Genomic DNA, 15,270 nt, shown 5'->3' on the forward strand with positions numbered 1-15,270 from the left:
AGCACCTTGGCAGTCCCACCCACGCCTCCTCCTGGTCAATACCTGGAGGGAGAAATACCTCAGGCACAATTTTTTTATTAGGAAAAAAAGAGACCACACTTTTAAGAATGGTCACTTTTTTTTATATTTATAAATTTTTAAAAAGCAATATGCTACTTAATAGAAAAAACTTTAATTTACAAAGGCAAAGCTCTTTTTTTTTATTGGAAAAAAAGGGAATCAGGATACCTGGCATGTCACTATAATATAAATTTCTGAATGATGGAAATTATCTCCTGAATTTTCTTTGTCTAGTACAGTCAATGCAGCATAATTCTGCATGGGGTGAAATGTAGGTTTCACAGCATTAAATTGGCTGTGAAACGCAGTTTTGTCTCTTTCATGCTTCAATAACAGCAGCAAGTGTCAATGCCTTCAAATTTCCTGTTATGACTAGATTGCAAAAGAGATTGCTTTTTTCTAAATAAATATACTAAATTTATTATTTTAAAATTGGAAAATACAGAAAGTTAACATCCCTAAACCTACTACTCAGCATTATCAGTGTTATCATTTTGATTTCTTTCTTTCTAGCCACTCTATGCATATTTTAACACAGCTGAGAAGACATCATACGATTTTGTAATCTACTTAATCCATTCAACACTATATTATTAGATCATGAAGGATTCTTCACATACTTCATTTTACACCACAGATGTTCTCATAGCCATTTTATGGACTCCTCTGGATTTTCCTACACAAACCATCATGTTTTCTGTAATTAAAGACAATCTTTGTGCCTTTACTTCTATTTCTTGCTTTTTTGCATTGGCTGTTATGTCCAGTACAAGTTGAAGAGTAGTAGTCAAAGTAGAAATCCTTACATTGTTCCCAATCTCAAGGGGAAAGCATAATTTTATATTAGCTATAGGTTTTTCACAGGTGGCCTTTACCAGACTGAGGAATTTCCCTTCTATTTCAAGTTTGCTCAGAGTTTCTATCATAACTGGTTGTTTAACTTTGTCAAATGCTTTTTTGACATCTGTGAAATGATCAGGTGTTTCCCCTTCCGGGGTTGTGGGAAGGGTCCTAGAACTAACATCCCCTCAGATACTGAGGGACAACTGTATGTTCACAAGGGATACTGGTCTGAATTTTCCTTTCTTATAATGTACTTATCAGGTTTTGATATCAGGATTATGTTGACTTTATATAACAATCTGGCAAAGTTCCCTGCTCCTCTATTTTCCTAAAGACTTTGTATAAGATTGATGTTATTTCTTCCTTAAATATTTGATATAATAAGTGAAGCCATCTTTGTGGGAAATTATTTTTATAGGAAGTGTATGATAATGAATTCAATTTCTTTAATAAATATAGGGCTATTGAGATTTTTCTACTTTTTCTGTGTCAGTTTTGGTAAGCAGTGTTTTTTCAAGGAGTTTGTCTACTTTATCTAAACTGATTGCCAAATTTATTGGCCTACTATTCCCTTTTTATTCTTTTAAGGCTGTAAGATCAGCAGTGATATCCTCTTTGTCATCTTATATTGTTAATTCCTGTGTTCTCTCTCTTTTTCTTATGCTTTGCTAGGAGTTTGTCAATTTTATTAATATTTTCAAAGACCCTCTGGCTTCGTTAATTTTCTCTATTTTTATATTTCATTGATTTTCACTCTTCATTGTTTCCTCCCTTCTATTTACTTTGGGTTTAATTTTCTCATCTTTTTGTTGTTTAATAGAGTGGTAAGAGATCATTGACTCTGAACTTCTCTTTCTTAGTAAGTATTTAAAGATATAAATTTCCCCCAAGCACTGCTTCATCTATACCCAAAACTTTTGATATACTGTAATATTTATTATTCAGTTCAAAATGTTTTCTAATTTCCCTTAGGATTTCTTGTTGCATCCAAAGGCTTAAAACTCAACAATAAGAAAACGACCCAATTAAAAAATAGGCTAAACATCTTAACAGACACCTCACCAAAGATGATATAAAGATGGTAAATAAACATATGAAAAGATACTCCACATCATATGTCATCGGGGAAACGCAAATTAAAACAACAAGGAGATACCGCTACACATCTATTAGAATGGCCAAAATCCAGAACACTGACAACACCAAATGCTGGGAGGATGTGGAACAACAGGAACTCTCACTCACTGCTGGTAGGAATACAAAATGTCACAGCCACTTTGGAAGATAGGTTGGCGGTTTCTTAGAAAACTAAACCATACAATCTAGCGATTGTGCTCCTTGGTATTTACCCAAAGGAGCTGAAAACTTATGTCCACACAAAAATCTGCAAAATGGATGCTTACAGCAGCTTTATTCATAATTGCTGAAACTTGGAAGCAACCAAGATGTCCTTCAGTAGGTGAATGGATAAGCTATAGTACATCCAGACAATGGATTATTCAGCGCTAAAAAGAAATGACTATCAAGACATGAAAATACATGAAGGAGACTTAAATGCATATTACTAAGTGAAAGAAGCCAATCCGAAGAGGCTGTATACTGTATGATTCCAATATATGACGTCCTGGAAAAGACAAACCTATGGAGATGGTAAAAAGATCACTGGTTGCTAGGGGTTGAGGGGAGGGGGGATGAGTAGGCAGAGCAGCCTTTTTGGGCAGTGAAACAACGCTGTATGACACTATAATGGTGGAAATATGTCATTATACATTTGTCCAAACCTACAGAATTTAAACCACCATGTTGAACCCTAAAGTAAACTATGGACTTTGGATGATAATGACGTGTCAATATTGGTTCATAGTTGTAACAAATGAACCACTCTGGTGGGAGATGTTGGTAATGGGGGAGGTGATGCATGTGTGAGGACAGGGACCTATATGGGAAACCTTTGTACCTCCTGCTCAGTTTTGGTGTAGACATAAAACCACTCTAAAATGTTTTAATATTTTGTATTACCAACTCATGCAGGAAATAAATGAACACATGAATTTCTAAGTAGTTGATTGGTACTTATTTGATTTCCTTTTTTGCCAATTCTTAAGAGTGTAAAAATGCTATTTTTAAAAAAATATCCAAGTAGTTGAAATAGAAGGTAGCTGATTTTTTCTGCTGTTTTAATGTCTTTTTAAACTAGATAATACATTCATGTGGTTTAAAACTCAAGACACAAAAGGTTCTATGGTGAAAAGGCTACCTTCTCACTTTTGTTTCCCAGTCATGCCGTCCCTCCTCCCCAAAGCAACCAATTTCTTATATGAGAATGTACTTTAAACATACATCTCCATTAAGTAGTAGTCAAGTTTCCTATTTAACAGCCTCACCAGACAAATACTACCTTTCCAGGCTTAATTACTGTGGTAGTCAGATAAGAAACCTACGACGGTTTCTTTAAGAGCCTCTCTCCCATTAGTCTTCCTGTTAAACTTTTCTCACAGAAGTAAAAGGACCCACTTAGATTTTCATCTCAGGCTCTAGCTAAGATTTTTCTTCTGCTTTGTCCTATCTTTGTCCTGTGTATGTAAGAACCAGTGGATTTTCTTAGATAGCCAGAATTCATGTCATATGTTTTAAATCTGATTTTCCTGAGCTATCCATAAGTTTCTTCTCTACTCTTTAAGTACTTTCTTAGAGCAAATTGGTTTTTGGAGGCAAATGTTATTTGTTTTTTCTGTTGTTATTGTCTCATTCTTAAAGAACAGTCTGAAAAAGACAATTTTACTTTAACACAAGCTTTTTTCACATACAATCATGTGACACACAAGGACATTTCGGTCAACAATAGACTGCATATACGAAGGTGGTACCCTGAGTGCCACAGAGCCTAGGCATGCAGTAGGCTGTACCAGCTAGGGTTGTGTGAGTGCTCTCTGATGTTCACACAACAAAATCGCCTAACAAGCATTTCTCAGAATGTGTCCCTATCGTTAAGTAACACATGGCTGTGTAATATTGTATTTCTGACCATCTTAGGAGGATGCATTAACATTTTCATGCCACAAGGGTGCTCTAAATGCCATTTTATTACATGTGACACAATGAGTGTTCATCTTTGGTTTATACATTCTGCTCCCTCAAAGACTTCCCAACTTTCATTTTTCAAATTTAGACTGCAATCAGTAACAAACCTAATATCACCAAAATAAATACCAATGGTAATGGTAATATAACATTCTACTTTACCTTGTAGGTCAATTAGATTTTAAAATCTTCTTCCACAGCTACTACTTTATATGCTGTTGATCTATATACCGGTTTTAATGTAGAATTACCATTAGAACTCACAAAACAGATTGCATGGAATCACATTATTATAGTCACACAATATGTATTTAATTTCTCCTGAATGTAATAATAAATAAAAATATTTATAGCTATCCTTTATCAAGCATCTATTAAGCAGCATCAGTGTGATGGACACTTTATATCACTATCTCCATTCTTCATAATAACATACAACATAGGTTTCCACTCCATTTTGTAACTGGGGAACCTGAGGCTTAGAGATGCTAAGCAACTTCTCCAAGGCCACGTAAAAGTAAGTGGTAGAAGTGGGATTTGAAGCTAGTTCCACATGGCTCTGAGATGCAAGCTCTCTCCAGTACTGCCACCATGTTCCAATGAAGAGTATCATAGGAAAATGCTTTCATCTTACCCATAGTCATCTATCAGGTGAGAGCCAAGTACCACCACATCAAGTTCAAAGAACTCAGGTTCTGTTTTAATGCCAAACATGATCGGGGCAAGTTTAGAATAATCGGCACGGTTGCAAGTAGCAACGCAAACCCGAAGCTTTCGGTTATTTCCATTCTTCTCCATGACTTGTTTTTCTCGTCTTGAGAGATTCTTAAAATAGAGTTCCTGAAGTTGGAAAAATAAAAATTATTTATAATCAGAATGATGGGTCCTCGATATAAACATAAATTTTGCAGTTGTAAGTCCTTAACCACCATTTAGTACAGTGATTCTTAACTTTTTCACACCAGCACTCCTGTGTGACACGTCCACTGGTACACCCAGAGCCCTGAAATTCCAGCAGACCAGCTATAACCCCTCCCCTTTCTTATACTTAAGAAAACACACTGGAATGCAATTAAGAAAGAGAAACATAAATCTACTCTCATTTAAAAGGCAAGCAAACATCAGTTCTTTATTATTAAAAATGACTTGCCATACCTCGCAGCTGATCCCAACATACCAGACTGTTGCAGACTTTGAGAACAACTGATCTAGTTCAACTCTCTCACTTGCAGAAAGCGAAACAGGTCTTGAGAGAGGAAGTTACTTCCCCAAGATTCAAGATCACATCTTATAAGGGAGGAGATCTATTCACACCCCCTATATACAAAGCACTGTGATTAATGCTGAGGAAGAAGATGAGTAAGATTCAACAACAACTAATCTTCAAGGCCTCGCTGGCACCTATAGCCAGTGCCTACAAACTTGACAACTCCAAATGCCTACCAGGTATCTCCTGTCCCATACACACCTTGAAGTCAGTGTTCCAAAGTAAACTCATTTTCTTTTCCAAACCTGCTCCTCCTTCCTTGTTCTCTTACTCAGTTATGAACTTCCATTCCTCCAAACACCCTGACATGCTTGTCTTCTCTGTTCCTACTCTGTACCTCCTAAGCCCATCAATTCCACCTCCTGAATATCTTTCAAATCTATCTCCTCCTCTTCGTCCCCACCAGGACATCCCCTAGTCCAATTCCTCCTTTTAGGTTTGGACTATTCTAACAGCTGCTGAAGTGGTTCGCCTGGCTCTAGTCTTGCCCTGCCTCCCACAAAGTTCATAAATCTGGTTATCGTGCTACAGGATACACCACCTATGGATAAAGTCCAAATTGCTGATCTGGACCTGGCTCATCCTTCCAAACGCTTCTTCCCTACCTACAATTAACCCTTACTCTGTGCCAAAGCTATATCGAAGTGCCTGCAGTTCAACCAATGGGTCTCCATCTCTGGCTTTCTAGATGCAAGTATCTCTACCTGAAACTTCCTTTCCCTCTTGCCTGGACTCCTCCTCCTCCTTCACAGCTCGGTCTAAGTGTCACCTCTTCCGGAAGGCCTTCACATAAACTTCAGTTCCTCCGCACCCACCCCTTTAGTGCTGCCTCCCTCTGAGCACTATGGCCCTACCATACACACAGATGCTATTGCCCAACTCCTCTGCCCACCCTCTCCTGCCCCCTGCACCTATACCCTGCATTCACAAAGTAAAAATCGGGACAAGGGATAAGAGAGATGTTTCATGAAGCATTTTAAACTTCTCTGTATCAACATAAAGTTCCACCTCACCGACTGATAATGCGTAAGTTTCAGGAACGCAACAACACTTAGAACTGGCAATCAGGAATACAGAGAAGTTGGAGTACAGACGCCAGCAATAAGGGAGGTGCCCTGAAGATCAGCGCAAACACTGCAGTTTCACTGGAAATCCCCTCAGTAGCCCTCTGCTGTTGGTATCTCATCTCTCTCAGGCTAGAACTTCTGTGAGCACACAAACTGCCCCATCCTTAGGCCCATGCTGAACTTAATCTCCTTCCAACGCTAATTCCACCCGATGGAAAGCATTCATAAACTAATGAAATGAGCACTGTGTCAAGAGAGTTGTATGCATAAGATCTAAGCGCTACCTAATCATTAAAGGGACAAACATTTTTTTTAATGGTTATCTTAAGTGTTCTTGTACATAATCCTTCTTCCACTGATCATTAAATTTGAGCTGGATAAATTGTTGGTGATATTTAATTTTCTGGGAGAAGCAAAGCAAATCATTCATGGTTGGTCAGCTTGTATTTATTTTAACAGAACAGTAAACTTTCCATTTGGCAATACTAAAATGCTTAGTATTTACCAGGTAACTCAAAGGTTATTCTACTAAAACTGAGAGTAAGTTAGCCAGATAAATAAATGAAAAATACAGTGTTACTAAGGCAAAAGCTTTTTTAAGGAAAGAAGTTAAATCTTAAAAAAATAATAATGGTAAATGCCTTTTTAAGGAGAGAATTATTTTTAAAAAATAATTTCAATTTACTAACTTACTTTTTGATTAGGTGATACATTCACATGGTTTAAAATTTGTAAGTCATAATAAGAGGCTATACAGCAAAAAGTTTTCTTATCTGTGTTCCCCAACCATACAGTTCTTCTCCCTAGAAGCTAAGAGTTACTAGTTTCTTATCTATCCTTCTATAGATATACATAAATATATAAATAAATATATATAAATGCAAATATATACCCAGATATAAATAAATACAAATGTATTTACTTATAAATACATATAGTGTATATTATGCAATTGGTGACATTCTACAAACTGTTGTTGCATACCTTGCTTTTTAAATGCTTTTAATTATGTTTCTGAATTAAATCGTAAAATGGGAAAATTATAAGCAGGGGTCTGAAACAAAAATAGTAACGTTAATATCTGTGAAATCTTCATGATTGGTAGATGGTGTCATATTGTCTTCTGTCCTCAGCATGTTTGAAATATTTCGTTATTAACAAGAAGTCTTTTAAATAGACTGTGAAGGAGGTGTGTTGTCCATAGTCCCCTCAAGCCTAAAGCTCAGCAAGTCAGGAGGGATTAGATATTTGTACCCATTTCATCATCAATTCCATGATTGTAACCAGAGCCACTAATATATAGATACACAGACACCAGAAAAGTGTGCCTTCAGCTTGAACTCACTGGCAATCTCTGAGAAACCCAATTTCTTTTTTTTTTTTTTAAAGATTGTCACCTGAGCTAACAACTGTTGTCAATCTTTTTTTTTTTCTGCTTTTTCTCCCCAAATCCCCCCAGTACACAGCTGTATATTGTAGTTGTGGGTCCTTCCAATTGTGGCATGTGGGACGCCGCCTCAGCGTGGCCGACAAGCAGTGCCATGTCCGCGCCTGGGATCCGAACCGGCGAAGCCCTGGGCCACCGAAGCCAAGGTGGAGCGGAGCACACGAACCCACCCACTCAGCCACGGGCCGGCCGAGAAACCCAATTCTTGAAGATTCCTTCCTGCATTCTCTCAAGGCTGACTATTTTAAATACTGACAAAAGGTGATCACTCCTTTCCAGAAAAGTAATGTCCCACTCAGCTGTGGAAAGAGATGAACAGCTGGCCACGCAGTCACTGAGCAGAAGCTACAGGGACAGTGAACATTTGCCATCACTTCTGAGGGCGGAGCACTGTTAGCAGCTCTCCGGGCATCAGCTCCTTTCCTCCTCACGGCCTTCTCAGCCCCATTTCACAGGCTCCCCTGCCCGCCCTCCCCCGCCCCCTGCCCCTGCACCCTCCGTTCAAAAAGTAAAAATCAGGGGCAAGGGTTAAGAGAGATGTTTCATGAACCATTTTAAACTTCTGCCTGTCAACATAAAGTTCCACCTCACGACTGATCTCAATGCTGAACTTTCAGGACTGTAGCAACATTCAATACACAGAAGTGTGAGTAAGGACGCTGAGGTACAGAAAAAATAACTTACTGGCCCCAAATCACAGTTAATAATTGCCAGCACCAAAAGTCAAACCCAGCCCAGGGGTAAGGAGGGGGCTGCGCAAAAGTGGTCTGACAGCCAGAACCCTGTTCGGTTTGGCTTCCCCCAGGGTTTCTTCTGTTGGGTCAGTCATCTACACTGCCAAAGCGTGCCCACCCCTCCTGTCCTCAGAGAGGCGAAGAGCACTGCTCCCTGCTCGGACGCTCTGCACGTGTGCTCAGGCTTGCGCAACAAAGAAACGCGCATCCAACTTCCAAGGCAGGCCGGCTCCGAATGTGGTCCCTTAGGCGCGGACCTTCAACACCGCTTTCTGGGACCCGCCCAGTGGGCAGCGGTGAAGTGCGCAGGGTCCGCTTTGGTGCTCCGGGTTAGCGGGTTTGGATCCGGGTGCGGACGTGGCACCGCTTGGCAAGCCATGCTGTGGCAGGCGTCCCACATATAAAGCAGAGGAAGATGGACACGGATGTTAGCTCAGGGCCAGTCTTCCTCAGCAACAAGAGGAGGACTGGCAGCACATGTTGGCTCAGGGCTAATCTTCGTCAAAAAAAAAAAAAAAAAGACTGCCTTCTAGTGGAACCCTTTCCACCCCGGGGCAACCTGTCTGCCAAGTGGCTCCGCCCCCTGGCACACCTGCGGGACGGGACACTCCCCAGCTTCCAGGACGGCGCGTTTCCTTCCCGGACCGCCCGTGGGGACGGGGTCAGGCCCGGCCTCCCTCCCACGCCCCTGCGCCAACTCCCCGGGTACCCGCCCGGGAGCCGCCCTGAACCTGTCTGCCCACGAGCGCGAGGCGGCGCCGCGAGGGGACTCGAGAAGGTCCCTGGCGCGGAGGCCCGCGGGAGACGAGGCCGGGCGCCCGGCGAAGCCCCGGCGTGGAGCTGAGGCCTCGCGGCGGCGCCGGCGGAGGAGGAGCGGGGGCCCGGAGGATGCTCTCCCCGGGGCCCGGCGGACGCGCGGCTCTCACCAGACGCGGGTCCGAGGCTCCCTCCGCGCCGCCGCCGCCGCGCCTCGCGAGCAGGAGCCGAACGCAGCGCCAGACAGCAGGCCGGCGCCAGGCCGCCCCTCGGCTTCCGCAGCCAGGCCCCGCGGCTCGATGACTCGTCGCTCGACCCCCGCCCCGCACGCCCCTGCACACCCACCCGGAGCACCGAATCGGCGAGCGCGCCCTACGTCACCGGAGAGCGGGCCCGTGATTGGCTGTGCCGCCCGCACCCCGCCCCTCCCCAAACGGTCCTCCGAGGCGGCGGCTGCGGCCGGCCGAGCGCCTTCCGTCGTCGTGGCGTCGCCGCGCCGCCCGCTCCAGTCCCCTCCCCGACACGTCGTCCTCCGCCGGCAGCGCCCGCTCGCGAATCCGCGTGCTCCCGCGGGGTGGTGGTTTTGGCCTTGCGCCCAAGGTGGGGTTTCTTGGGCCTTCCGTTCCTCCACCGTTTCCTGGGCCGTGACCGAAGCGACGCTTCGCGGGGCCCGGCCACCCCAGAGCCGGCCCCGAGCCGCCGGGCCTTGTCTGCCAGGAGCCTCTGATGGGGTGTGGACGGCGACCGGGCGAGGCGGCTGCCGGCTGGCGGGTTACGGCGCTCGGCCTCGGCCTCCCCGGCGGCCCCCAGCCGGCCCTGGCGGAGGGCGCACACCGCGCCGGGCAGACGGCAGGGTTAGGCTTCCAGTGCCCGAGTCACCATTGACAGCCTGGGAGGGAGCTGCTGGTAGGAGGCATTTTACAACCATTGAATCATTTACCACGGGTGAAACTGTTTAAACAATGTGACGACTCATTGACGAGTTCTTGCCATAAAGTGAATTTCAAACCCAACCACCCTTTTTTTTTCTTTTGGTGAGGAAGATTCGCCCTGAGCTAGCACCTGTGCTACTCTTCCTCTGCTTTGCACGTGGTCCTGCCACAGCCGCTCCCAGGGGCCTAGGTCTGCGCTGGGTCCGAACCCGCGGACCCGCAAGCAGAGCGTCGGGCGCTGGAGCCGCTGGGCCACACCACGCCTGGCGCGCCGTGTGCACTTGATGTCTTCCAGCTAACGAAGCGCTCTTTGCAGAATGCTCATGAACCGTTGGCTCCTCGAGCTGGCAGGGAGCCGCCAGGAAGTCCCAGCCCCAGAAGGACAGACGTTGAGGGGTTTTGTGCCAGGAAGTGCCGTCAGATTTCTTTTTAAAATATCGCTGTGGGGGCTGCCAGGCGTCGGAGCGGTTAAAGGCGCACCTTCCGCTTCTCACTGGCCCGGGTTCGCCGGTTCGGATCCCGGGTGCGGACATGGCACCGCTTGGCAAGCCATGCTGTGGCGGGTGTCCCACGTATAGAGGAAGATGGGCACGGATGTTAGCTCAGGGCCAGTCTTCCTCAGCAAAAAGAGGAGGATTGGTAGCAGTTAGCTCAGGGCTAATCTTCCTCAAAAAAAAAAAAGAGTAGAGAACTTTCTCTGCTGGTGGCAAAAGAGGAAGTCCAGATCCAAAGTGCGAGGAAGACTCAAGGCCCCGCGGCCGGCTTGCAGATAGAAAGCCATGCGTCAGGGAGTACAGCCAACCTCTGGAGCTGAGAGAGGCCCCAAGCTGATGGCCAACAAGAAAATGGGGGTCTTAGTCCTACAACCACAAGGAACTGAATTCGGCCAAGGACAAGAATGAGTGTGGAAGCAGAGCCCGCGGGTGAGAGTTCAGGCTGGTGAACACCTTGAGTTTAGTCTTGAGACGTCCTGGGCCGCTGAAGCAGAGCGCGCCAGCTTAACCACTCGCCCGGCGCCGGCCCCATAGAAAGATAAATACTTTTACTAATAGGTGATACCATTTTGAGAATTTGTGCACTTATTAAGCCGCGTGTAGACTTTGTTTGACCAATATTGAGAATTTTCTATTTCCACATATATCCAGTAGTTCTGTGTTCACGGAGTCATTTAGCCTTAAATGAAGTGACCCTCTTTTTAGAATTTTCCCTTGTGTTCTCTTGAGATGAAGTTGCAGCATAAGAGGCATATTCTCTTGACTTTTGGGGAGCACTCTTCTATGGGTAAATATCGCAGTTCTGGGTCTCTTACGTTGCTATTTAATAGTGTGAATTAAAGTATCAAAAATCTTCCCAAGTCATTAAGTTTTGTCTGTTTGGTTTGGTTTCCTTTGGCTTTAATCTGAGGGCTCTACAAACTACAAAAAGTACTTAGGGCTTTGTAGTATAATAAAATCAGGTTTTCCTAAGGATTTCCCCATAAGAAGAATTATAGCTTAAAAGTGTTCAGGGCATACTTAGCCTCTCAAAGAATTCTAGACCTTAAAAGATCATCTAATCCAGCCTTCTCATCAGAGGAGGAGACCTCTCGACAGCATCCCTCACAGATGTTCATCTGGCCACTTTGGGGACATTTCTTCTAATGGGGACTTGTCTTGCTCTATGGTGATTTAATTATAAAAATACTCTGCATCTCTGTAAATTCTACTCACATATTAGTAACCTACTATTCTAAACACTATTTGTATTCACTCAGTACTACTAACAACCTTACCATGTAGATTCTATCACCCCCATTTTATAGACAGGGAGACTGGAGCACAGAAGGGCAATTGCCTAAGGTCACACAGCTGCCGAGCAGAAAGCCCAGCCCTTGATCTTACATGCTGAGTCACTGCCCTACATTTCCTCTGTACTAAACAGAGCCCTTAGGCCTTCTGTTAGAAACCTATCTTCAGATTGATCTTGATCATTGATTCTGGAGTAAGTTGTTCCACTAGTTAGGAATTCACATAACTTCGTTATCCAGCCCACATCTCTCTGAACTGCTCACATAAATGGCTTACGAAATTTTTAAAGATTATCTTCTTTAAAATCAAGATGTACAATGTCTATGACATTCTCCTGATGTACAGCTTGACAAAGCCTTCAAGAAAGAAAATGAGATCAGTTTGGCACTTTTTAAAAAAATTGACTTTTTATTATTGAAGTATAACAAAGAAGCTTGTACATAATAAGCATGTGTTGAATTCTGAATTTTCATGAAGTGGACACACCTGGATAACTACCGCTGAGATAAAGAAAGAAAACATTGCTAGCGTGCGTGAGCTGCCTACCCAGCAGCTGCCTGTGCAGGACCCATGAAAAGACCTAGCAGTGAGGCTGTGCTTAGGAACAGACGCAGAGGTGTTCACTAAGCACGTTAGACTAGCTCTCTGCAGCGTTTAGACTGTGGCGTGCAGACAGGATTGGCCAGCTGGAAGCGAGTTGGAAGATGGGGCACACTAAACCACAGACACAGATGTGCTGGGAGAGGTAGAACAGGTGGGCCGAAGGGAGAGAATCCAGTCCCTGACTCGCCTTGAATCCTGAACAACTGACTTCAATCCATGTGTATCCTTAAAATAAATCCCTTTTCTTAAAGTGCCCTGTTCCTTGCAATCAGAAGATACTAACAACAAAATCGTAACCCAGGAAGAATCCCCAACCCCATCATTTCGATTCCCCACTCCAACCAGTTGGTAGTGGCTGCCTAGAGAACTGTATGGAAAATGACCCCGAGGTCGAGTGCAATGGAAAAGAATATTGTGGTGTCTGCAGTGTTGTTTTTTGGGGGGAAATGAAAGGGAGGCAGGGATGGTGCCATGTACCTCCATTCCTGCCCTTAGCCAATGTCATGAAAAAATCAAGAGATGGAAAAAAACTGACCAGTTAATCACCCTATTAAGCTGGATATTTCTGTTTAATATTCTTCCCTTAGCTGTTCCCCTCACCCTACTCTATAGCTCAGGCACACTTTTTTTTTTTTTTAAGGAAGATTAGCCCTGAGCTAACTGCCGCCAATCCTCCTCTTTTTGCTGAGGAAGACTAGCCTTGAGCTAGCATCCGTGCCCATCCTCTACTTTATATGTGGGACGCCTACCACAGCATGGCTTGTCAAGCGATGCCATGTCCGCACCCGGGATTCAGACTGGTGAACCCCGGGCCGCCAAAGCAGAACGCGCACAACTAACCGCTGCGCCACTGGGCCGGCCCCCAGGCACACTTTTCATTGTCAGAGTCTCTTGAGTATATAAAGAGGTAAGGCACATCTTCTAAAGCAGATGTCACTGCAGAAGCCAGATTGTTTATAGCCGAACCAAGTGTCCTAGGCACCTCCCCAGAACAGAGCGAATTGCTCCTGTTGCTCTGATAAAGCCTACACTACATAGATGGGAAAGCAGTTCTTTTCCCTTTAGGAAAAGCATGTAAGGATTAAGTTTACATTGGCTAAAAGTAATTCAGGAACATCCTAAACTGTATGAGTCAACTTTAGGCTTGCAAGAGCATAAGATTGAAAACTATGCTTACAAATCTGCTGATTAAGATACTCAGCACAAAATGAGAAGCCTTTTTTTTTTTTTTGAGGAAGACTAGCCCTGAGCTAACATCCATGCCCATCTTCCTCTACGTTATATGTGGGACGCCTGCCACAGCATGGCTTGCCAAGCGGTGCCATGTCTGCACCCGGGAACCAAACAGGTGAACCCTGGGCCACTGAGAAGTGGAACGTGTGCACTTAACCGCTGCGCCACCAGGTCGGCCCCAAGAGAAGCCTTTTTGAAATTCATATTCCAGGACTATTTAATCACTATTCATATCCCCAATCAGTTTATCATGTCAGCCAATCCGCTTTTTAGAGTACCTATAAAGGTGAGCCATCTGTGTGCTAGCTTTCCCAATTATAGAAGAAAAGGACAAATAAATAGAATGTTTGTGTGAAATATTGACCTTTTGGAGAATTTTTAAATGTTTTTCTTTATGGGCTATGAAAGTATCATATTTTAAACAAATAAATAATTTTATTTCTAATCTGTCAGCTAGGAAAGCCAGGTAAGCCAGAGTACCCCGTCACCCCTGACTAACTGGAGTTCAGAAAGTTTAATTGGCACTGCTATTCCGGAAGAACTGGAAAAGCGTTAAAAACGAGTTTGCCTTTAACTTTGACTCTGTTATAAAAAGTTGGATCAACAAAATGATGTTCTAAAAGAACTGCTCATTAAGGAGTTATGTGTGGAGTATGTTCTGGGTTTTAAACGATCTGGCAAGGATCGACAGTGCCCAATTCCAGCAATAAGCCTTCAGGAGAACGTCATGATTTCTCAGCATAGGCTGAGGAACCAGCCAAGGTAGGCGTCCAAAACTCCCGCAACTGAGGAATGGCCCCCATGTGGTAATCAGCGTGCAGCTAAGGAGGAAGGGGGTCCATTCCTTTGGAGTAAAGTGGGCTTCTTAGTACCTGTGTGAAGGCCTAAGACACATCCAAGTCCACGTAATTGATGTCTGTCCATCCTAAGCACGAACCTAGGACCTCAGCCTCTGCTCATGCCTTTCATGCCGATACTCTGGAATGAATCTCAGTCAACCTTTCAAACCATTTCTGCTTTTCTTCCCTACCCTGTTTCCTGTCCCTAAACGTGGGCACTCCCTTACGATTACACCTCCGCCCCTGCTCCTCCACATGCTTGACCTTTGACCAATTGAAATGGCAAGCAATAGGATATATTGGAGACAGGAGGAAGCCATTTCGCGTAAACCTAATTTGGCCTGACTTTGTTTTTCCAAAAGGGCCTGATGTGGCCATTGAACATGCATTGTATATCTGCTTTAAGCATTTGCTATGTCCCAAAGACAAGAACAAATGGCCTTAAGATAAAGATGCAACATCCCCCCCCCATTGGCATTTCCTTAAGGATCAGCATCTCTCCCTAGACTAGGAACTGATTGCTGTGCTCACCTGTGACCAACCAGCTCGAGGCAACAGACCTGCCACCCTGTTATGTCCACCGAGACAGCAGACCTACCTGCTGTGTCCATCAATCACTGA

At 44.2% G+C, this 15,270-nt stretch overlaps 2 protein-coding genes across 7 annotated transcripts in view; one reads left to right on the plus strand and one right to left on the minus strand.

Annotated features, from left to right (window-relative positions):
* Positions 1-2,964, plus strand: part of CLTA (clathrin light chain A) — a 51,829-nt gene extending 48,865 nt beyond the window's left edge. Inside the window, exon 5 of the mRNA XM_070595749.1 lies at positions 1,876-2,964. Within this exon, the coding sequence (XP_070451850.1) occupies positions 1,876-1,915 (40 nt within the window). The 3' untranslated portion in view covers positions 1,916-2,964. The remainder of the gene's footprint in view (positions 1-1,875) is intronic.
* Positions 1-15,270, minus strand: part of GNE (glucosamine (UDP-N-acetyl)-2-epimerase/N-acetylmannosamine kinase) — a 46,097-nt gene that overhangs the window by 22,419 nt on the left and 8,408 nt on the right. Inside the window, exons 1-3 of one of the 6 annotated variants that reach the window (XM_070595737.1) lie at positions 8,450-8,876; positions 7,303-7,372; positions 4,619-4,824 (exon numbers count right to left, since the gene is read on the minus strand). In XM_070595737.1, coding sequence (XP_070451838.1) covers positions 4,619-4,782 — 164 coding nt within the window. In that variant the 5' untranslated portion in view covers positions 4,783-4,824; positions 7,303-7,372; positions 8,450-8,876. Of the gene's footprint in view, positions 1-4,618; positions 4,825-7,302; positions 9,072-9,091; positions 9,754-15,270 lie in introns of those variants that run through there. The other 5 variants (XM_070595734.1, XM_070595733.1, XM_070595736.1 and 2 more) reach the window with 5 other exon arrangements.

Source organism: Equus przewalskii, chromosome 26 (genome assembly GCF_037783145.1).
Source record: "Equus przewalskii isolate Varuska chromosome 26, EquPr2, whole genome shotgun sequence".
NCBI classification, from domain to species: Eukaryota; Metazoa; Chordata; class Mammalia; order Perissodactyla; family Equidae; genus Equus; species Equus przewalskii.